This window comes from Rhagoletis pomonella, unplaced genomic scaffold (genome assembly GCF_013731165.1).
Source record: "Rhagoletis pomonella isolate Grant_MI unplaced genomic scaffold, Rhpom_1.0 Rhpom_scaffold_00004, whole genome shotgun sequence".
In the NCBI taxonomy this organism is placed as follows: Eukaryota; Metazoa; Arthropoda; class Insecta; order Diptera; family Tephritidae; genus Rhagoletis; species Rhagoletis pomonella.
The window spans coordinates 22,112,201-22,120,925 of record NW_023458558.1 but is presented as its reverse complement, the minus strand read 5'-3'; the positions used below and the strand labels follow the sequence as shown (position 1 = coordinate 22,120,925).

Sequence of the window (8,725 nt, the reverse complement as noted above, 5' to 3'; positions counted from 1 at the left end):
CACTTTTCACAGTGACCGCCATTAATTGGATTTCCCCAATAACCTTTGCTACATTTTTCACAATGTTGACCGGTGGTAAGATTCGAACATGGTTGCTCACAGTTTATATAATCAGGACAGTGAGAGTGGCCATTGCAATTACAACGTGGACAAGAAGTAAAAAACCAATGTTTTAGTTGGCACTCGTTCGAATCGTAAGGCGACAATGCTCCGCCAGCAATGCATTTCCCCAAGCCCGTATTTGAACCATCGTCACACCAACCACACGCCGGATCATCCAAGCATTGAGCACAACTGTTATAGAACCCACATTGTGCACTGGACTGTGCAGCGGTTGACTGGCCGATAGCAGTGTTGGTGGGAGGCGAACGACATTTTGCAGCGTGAGTGGTCCATTCTCTACATTGTCCGTATGGGAAGCTGGGCGTGTATGCATTTCGATCGACACACCTCTGCTCATTCTGGCACCAAATGCAGTCATCTTCAGTGCAGTTGTGACAATTTGTCAACGTGGCGCACGGTTGTGGACAAATGATATCGTCTCGGGTGCGATTGAAATGTACATTATTGGAAAGATATGGTCTGCAACGATTATGCTCGGCATCCCAACTGCATGCCATATTTGCGGAGCAGGCGTGACAGCTGTGCAACTGTTCACAAACTGTGGTAATCATGAAATCTTCTATTTTTGGACAATTGTCGAGGTGTTTAATGTTCGCACTTGGTGTGGCTGGCGGCACAAATTGTTGGTGTTGTTGTTGTTGTTGGTGTTTCTGTTGGCTATTAGCTTCATAGAATAATGTTGTTATTGATGTGGTCTCACGACATCGCTCCCTTGCGCAAACACCATTTCCACAATAAGTACAGCCGTATGAATTCGCCACGCATGATTGGCAATTACTGAGTTCTTGACAACGTAGAACATCATTCAGTAATTCTGAAGTCATTGTGAGGCGACTTTTTGGTGGGCAAACTACATAATCGTATGGTTCTCGACCGAATATCGCTGAACGTTGTACCTGCGTTATGGGAATGCAGCGCATCTTTTGCACATCCCATATACATTTGACGCCCGGACGACCGTTGGTGCATTTTTCTTGCTTTGTGTAAAAACTGCAGTAACCGGGTCTGAATCGTAACATATCATTTAATAATTGGCCGTTGAAACCGCCATAAATATAAAGTGCGTCCTCGAACACAACAGCGCTATGACCAAACCTTAAATAAGAAAACAAGGCGCATTATATATATCTGTGAGCATTTGGCAAAACAATTTAACATTCCGACATTTAATGGTTTACAACTAAATCGTTGGGTTTTCAAACAATAATTTTGATTATGGTTGTTGCCGTTGACTCGAATAATTTTGACCGTGCCGAACTGCCATCACCAATGGCTGAGTGGAAGATCGACCTATCTCGGCAGCCAGTTCGAAAACGCTCTATCTCAAAAAACTTTTCAAGAACGCCCTATTTCAGAATTTAATTGAAAAACACCCTATCTCAAAATTCGGTTCAAAAACGCCCTATCTCACTTCAAAATGTATTGAAAATATGCTGATATAGGGCGTTTTTGAATCGGCAGCTGAGATACTTATTTTGGTCGTTAGTGTTACCGACAGAATAGGAGAACCATGCATTGTGGAACCATTTCCGTCATCCCTTGTCAAATTTAATTTTCGTTATTAATAAAATTATAACTGACGTCAAAACTTTTTAAATCCAATAGCAGTCTTTATCGAGAGTTCACTGATACAGTGGAACGTATAGAAGAGCCAACAGAGTCGAAATTTTCGCGAATATTTAAGATTTTTGTTATTTTCGACACTTTCATTTGAGGTCTCGCTGTAAAGGAAACCATTTAAAGAATATTCTTTTGCAGGCATCGGTACCTACTGCCTTAAGCCGGATTTTCACTAGGCATTAAGTGACAAAAATTTCAATGGTAAAGTTGATGATGGAAAATTACCCGTGCCATTGTTAAGAAAAATATTTATGATGCCGAAGCTTTTCTAGGCATTGAAATTACAAACAATTTGTACTGATTTTTACCATTGAAAAACACCGCAGGGAGACGAACTAACTGACTATTATTATTAACGTAATGAATACGGATATTTTTAATGTCTAAGTTTGTCATTAACATTTGTGTAATTTATTGCCGGCTATCACGGCTCGTTTCCACATGGAGTTTTTGGTAGACCTCGTTTTTTTTGCTTTTTGCTTCAGTAATAACGGAATAAAACCTGTACAAATCTCGCCTATTGCTCCGATATCAGGTAAAAGGAAGTCTCCCACCAAGTTCTACTACGAACTCTGGTATAAAAACACACTCTCGATAAATCAAATATCAAACAAAAATGCTATCGTTATTGCTAAAAATTAATGTATAATTTTTACCTGGCTAAATCAGTTTGCAAATGTTCCGGCATCTCTTGTACATGCCACGAATCACAATACACATCGTATACCAATAAATCTTGGCTATAGCACTTTGCACCGTAACTTTGTGAAGTGTCGTTATGAGTATTGCCGCCAAAGACCATCATGAGTCCATGATTTATAAAGTTGGCCGTATGTAGTAAACGTGCACTTGGTGCCGCAGACAATGACGTCCAAGTGCGAGTGGATGGCTCGTATGCGAACAATTTTGAACTAAGCACCTGGCTGGACTCACTCTCCGATATAATACCGCCATAAACATAGACCTTTTCAGTTAAATAATCAAATGCTGCGCTATGGCCGAAACCCCCTTTTACCACATAACCATACGTTTCAACAATCTTCCATTCACGTGTACCGAAATTAAACTCTTGCACTGTATTCAGGTAGCCATATTGTGGAGAATGCCCGAAAATTGCAATCATATATTGGTAATTGTTTTTTTCACCGAATCCTGGCACTAAAGTCGCCGTATGACCTGCTACTCGTAACGGACCACACATAGCATACGAAGTTAAAGCAGTTGCATTACATGAATCACTTTTAACCGTTATATTTTCCCATGTTTTGGCAGAAACATCAAATGCCCATAACTCATTTGATATACCACGTCCTTCAATCACACCGCCGTACATGAAAATTTTATCTCCATACATAACTGTCGAGGCTCCGTACCGTTTTTCGGGTACACTACCTCCGCCATCAATATGCAAGGTTTCCCACACATTGCCGTTGAAATCATAAGTCGTCATTAGCTCTCCGCGACCGTACGACTCTCCACCTATTATATGAAGGGTATCACGCCACACAGCTGCACCATGTGATGCCGTGCCTGGTGGAGGGGGTGACTGTGTTGGATAAATTGTGGACCAAACACCAAGCGCCTTAAGTTGCCCGCAATCGTTACCGCCAAAGCCTTCATTACACATGCATCTAAAATATGTGGAAAAACGAGTTAAAGATACATATAATAATAATCCTCTTTTTTGAATGAATTTTATTTTAAAATTCTAACCCACATAAACTAAATATTTCGTATTATACATACATACATACTCACGTATGCACGTACGTGTGTTATTGCGGTAATATATCTTATTTTGACGCTCTGAATACATAAATATTAATTTATGTGGGTTACAATCGTTTAACCTTTTACCTTTCTTCGTCCTCTTTACATGTGCCCTGGCCTTTGTCCTCCGAGCAATTATTGGGACATGCAGCTACATCACAAGCCTCACCTTTATACAAGGTATCACAAATGCAGTCACCATCACTGCATCTTCCATGAGCAGAGCACTCAAGATCTGATAGTAAGTTATAAGAATGTGAAAGAATCGAAAAGAGATTGATTGATTACGCACCCTCTATGCTAGTAGGACAACCATCCATTTTGTATGCTAGATTGAAACCAGACATATTGTAGGCATCATCGCTAAAGAAATGAAGAAGCGCTGTCCCTGACCTTGCAATCACCTGTGGTACTCTTCGTATAGCGAAATCAGCTCTATACATAAGTCCGCTTTAAAACAAATTGATAAGCAATTTTGGTTAGTTGTTACTCTTAAACATATGTATGTATTTATTAGGGTGGGTCAATTTTTTTTTTGACTATGCGCGTAGTTCTAAGCAAACTTGCCGAAGAAACCATGGGTCTAAAATCAATATGGATTTTGCCAAATTGCGAAAGTACGGTTCCGAGAAAATGTGAAAACTTTCACTCTTCCCTCCTCTTTAAAGAAAAAGATAAGTGCAGGAATGGATTCCTCATACCAAAAACCCTTTCTAACATGTTTTTATACAAAATTTAAGCACTTCTTTACGTCACTACAGCAAAGTGCTAAGCAAACTATTTTCGCAATTTGGCAAATTCCAAATTGATTTTAGACCCATGGTTTCTTCGGCAAATTTGCTTAGAATTACACCTAGAATCTTCCTGTGCTATATGTAGGTTCATAGTCAAAAAATCTAACATATAAATTGTCCCGCCCTAGTATTTATGTATCTATGTATGACTAAAATCTTACCTAAATACTGCTAGCAGTGGGGAATCCACACTATCGCCATCGTAAATATACAGGTGATCCCAACCACATTCAGTAGCAAATTCACGCAGGTGAATACGAATTGAAGGTGTTCGCAAAGAATTTGAATGGGGATGTCGCGCGTCGATAAGCCAACTACATTTAACACTAACCGAGTAATTTCCCTGTCCATCATGAATTGTTCCAGACGGATGGTATAATCTTGAAAAAAAAATGGAAGGAAATCATTGAAAAATAAAACAGTTGCAAAAAAGTACTGAATTTCCATCTTTAAATAATAGAAACCTCAAGAGTTACATCAAACGCAATTCCCTATTAACATATTAAAATGTCTAGGAATGCTTTTAAGGAATTGTAAATTAGCAAGCGCAACAGCAACAGCAGCAGCGATGGCGGCAGCAGCAACAAAAGTAATAAAATACAAGTAAGAAAGTCTAAGTGCGGGCGGAGCCGAACATTAAATACCCGGCGCAATTATTAAATATATGTTTCTTCACCTTTCCGAAACCTACCGCTAGATGGTAAGCCGGGGTGTATCAATTTTGAGTAAATTAGCGTCCTTAAATTTCGAAATATTGCATTTCATGAAAAGAGGCCGTAATTTTAGCCCGATTTCAATAATTTTCAAAGTTTTGCTTTTATGTGGCAAGCACAATAAAAATACCGAGTTTGGTACATATATGTGATCATAAGTGGGCTGAGCCACGCCCATTTTCCAAAATTTTACCATAAACGTATTTCTTGGTAAAGAGTTGTTGCAAGCATCAATTTTGAATAAATTAGCTTTAATATTTACTGATTTATCGAAGATTTTGTATTTCCCTAAATTACCGTTATATGGGATGTGGGCCATTCGGCCATTTACCAAGGCCAACAACTGTGCCCAGTTTGGAAGAAATTGGTGCAGCGGTTACCAAGATATACACATGTAACCATAAGTGGGCGTGGCTACGCCCATTTTCCAAAGATTTATAATATTCTTATATTTCGTCTGAAAATTATTGTAAATATCAATTTTGAGTGAATTATCTTCAGTAGTTACTAAAATATCGCAGTTTTCGTATTTCTGGAAATTACCGTTATATGGGAAGTGGGCGTGGTTTTAGTCCGATTTCGCCCATTTTCAATACCAACCTACCTTGGATTAATGGAAACCTATATGCCAAATTTGGTTGAGATATCTCAATTTTTGCTCGAGTTATCGTGTACACGGACGGACGGACAGACAGACATGGCTTAATCGACTTCTCTATTCAGTCTGAGCATTTATGTATACTTTAGTCTATATCTATCTCGATTCGTTTTGGCTGTTACAAACAACCGTTATGTGAACAAAATTAGTATACCCTTGTGCACAAGTGCGCTCGGGTATAAAAATATGTGAAATTGTACATATATGCATATGTACATACATATGTATGTCATGCAAGCGGAGTTTTGGTAAAATGAGTTTTTAAAAATTTTGTTCAGTTATTTAATTTATTTTATTATAAAACATAACATTTGTATAATAGGTTAGGTCTGAAGATATGTAATAAATTAACTGACAAAAACCTGCGTGCAAAATGAACTTTTCTCTCAAAGTTTCCACTGCTGACAAATGCAAATAAGTATTAAAATTTTAAAACTAATTAATACAACTATAAGATACTTTTTCGCGAAATCCATAAAGGACCCTTTTATTTCTCAAGAAAACCTGGGTAACAGTTATTCGTCGCCACGCTGTATAGGTATATGCAACAGTATTTGAAATCAATGCTCTTGCAAACATGGCTCTAAAGTAAATTCAATTCAAGAATCGAAGAATAAGGCCAATAAGACTCACATAACAGCATAAAATAAAACTCCGAAAGTAGGCATTTATGAGGCCAATAAGAGTCATTTAAGAGCCCAAAAATAGGGGGTATATGGGGCCTATAAGAGTCGAATATGACTCATATAGAGGTTCATTTGATGTATGAATTTAAGCTCATATAGGTCAACCTTCGCAGAGAGGGAAACACCCTCATACACACACATACACGCACCCCCACACAGTACTTTGCTAAGGAAGTCGATTTTGTCAAGAGGGAGCGCGAAAACTGTTTTACGAACTCGTTAAGAAATTTCTGTACGAAAAATAAAAAAAAATCTGACAAAATTCTGCAAGAAATTCTTCACATAGCAACATTATTTCTATGCTTTACCGATTTTCTTCAGAAATTTCGTAAAAGAATCGAAGTGTGCACAGATTATTTCATTATAGAAAATTCGACCAAAAAATCGGATGAGATCTTTACGAATTCTTTAAAATTTCTCTACAATTCAGAATACTCTGAAAACATGGCTTGCAGGTATGTTAGAATTGATTTCAAGTTTTTTTTTAATTGTTACCGGTTGAGTGTTTATCTGATAAATGCAATTACACATCTACTTAAGGCAAAAAAATATATTTAAAATAATAATAATTGTATGGGCACGTTACAGGCTAACCTAATATTCGCGGCTTGCGGTTTGGTACGCACGCAGTCGAATTGGTTTTTTTTTTGCGTCACCCGAAAATTGGCTTGCGTGCGTTTCACGCAGAACAAAAATTTGAAATTGAGTTAGCTTCATACGCACGCCGTTCAATTTCGGTTGGTCCCATACAAGTTGTATGTGCATGAGAAATTTTTGACTGTAAATTGGCGGCGTGCGTGAATTTTAGGTTAGCCTGTTAGAGCTTGACGTCACCTGTTTTCTATAAAAAATGTGTTCAACAAATCTGCTTGCTTGGGTAGGCGACCCTTTTACAGATACCAGGTGGGAAAGGTATATACGTTAAAACGTTAGTTACTTTCATTGAAGTCGAAGCGGTGGTGTTTAGATACAAATGTTTTACAGAATATTATTTAAAATCAGTATTGTATATCGCCAGATGCTATCCGTTGGCGGTGACGTCCACCAGACGGTTTAAAGTTCACGTAATCAATATTTATTGTCATCCTATTACTTTGAACCAAGCGTGTAGATACATACATGGCGTATGAGTAACAAACAAACGAATCACTAAATTTTAGTCTATTTTTTAGTAAATTAAGGTATCCACACACCTATGCGATTCTGTCGGTGCGAATCTGTCCCGACAAAAATTACAACAATGCCGACCATAATTTTAAATGAGGAACCACACACATATACGATTTTGCTGCAGCGATTTATTCAAACATTCACAGGTCTTCTTTTCGTCGTGCCGAAATCGTAGACTGCTGCGTTTTCAGAAACATAAAGGTCAATACTCGGATTATTCCTGATAATATAAAAGTCTCAAACGTTCCATATTTAAATTGGGCGCCACTTGTATCAACTCACGTCGAGCGCAATTTGTGTATATTCAAGGCCTGTTCTGTTACAAAAAATCAAGTAGATAATGAAGAAAATCTATGGATAAACAAAGAAGTAATAACTAAGTGGTCATATGAAAATGCGCAAAGATTTTTTGTATGGAAAATGAGCAGGAAAGAATGTTACTCATACGCCATGCACACCTGAAAATATCTCGCAAACTTATCCATAGAATAAAAAATTAACTCGATTTTCGGAATCAGCGAGCAGTGCTATACAAGAATTGAATATGTAGTGGCGTGTGTTGAACATTTTTCCTGTAAAACAGTGTTGTTTTTCAGTTTTTGTCCTTTTTTAGTGCTTTCTTTTGCCTTTTTTGCTATTTCTAGTGCCTTTTCCTGCCTATTTCGCTATTTTATTTTGACTTTTCCAGCCTATTTCGTTATTTTTTTATAGGTTTTTAGGTCCTAAAAATCCATTCCCTGCATATAACACTATTTATTACCTGAATTTCATTAATACGAAAATAAGATAGGTTTGGCGGCTCTGGGATCCTATACCATTATGTTATGAATTGTGGATTGTTCATTAGTCAATTGTTAATTTTTGAAATAAATGCATTAAAATAATGTAGTGGTTAATTCATTTCCAGAATAATTAATTAAACTGGACCACAAATTTCAACTTTTTCTCTTTACCAGAAACGCCGTTATGAAATTCTTATGTAAAATCACCCCCTGATTCCGAAAATCAAGGTTATTTTTAATTCTATGGTACCGTTTTTGAGATATTTGCAATTTACCGTTTTTGCAAAAAAAAAAAAAAAATGGGTCCACTTTATCATATATATCTCAAGAACGAATTAAGCAATTCCAAAACGGTTGGAAGCTTTTCTATAAACTGTGCATACAACACTTTTTGCTAGGCCCTGTAGAT

At 37.4% G+C, this 8,725-nt stretch overlaps 2 protein-coding genes across 2 annotated transcripts in view; both read right to left on the bottom strand.

Annotated features, from left to right (window-relative positions):
* LOC118738147 (attractin-like protein 1) overlaps positions 1 to 4,710 on the bottom strand; it is a gene marked incomplete at its 5' end in the record, with an annotated part of 6,357 nt that extends 1,647 nt beyond the window's left edge. The window contains 5 exons of the mRNA XM_036469070.1: positions 4 to 1,218; positions 2,400 to 3,374; positions 3,601 to 3,748; positions 3,806 to 3,963; positions 4,469 to 4,710. Of these exons, the coding sequence (XP_036324963.1) occupies positions 4 to 1,218; positions 2,400 to 3,374; positions 3,601 to 3,748; positions 3,806 to 3,963; positions 4,469 to 4,710 (2,738 nt within the window). The remainder of the gene's footprint in view (positions 1 to 3; positions 1,219 to 2,399; positions 3,375 to 3,600; positions 3,749 to 3,805; positions 3,964 to 4,468) is intronic.
* A 2,956-nt stretch (positions 4,711 to 7,666) lies between these two features.
* LOC118738146 (attractin-like protein 1) overlaps positions 7,667 to 8,725 on the bottom strand; it is a 2,895-nt gene continuing 1,836 nt past the window's right edge. Inside the window, exon 6 of the mRNA XM_036469069.1 lies at positions 7,667 to 7,754. Within this exon, the coding sequence (XP_036324962.1) occupies positions 7,667 to 7,754 (88 nt within the window). The remainder of the gene's footprint in view (positions 7,755 to 8,725) is intronic.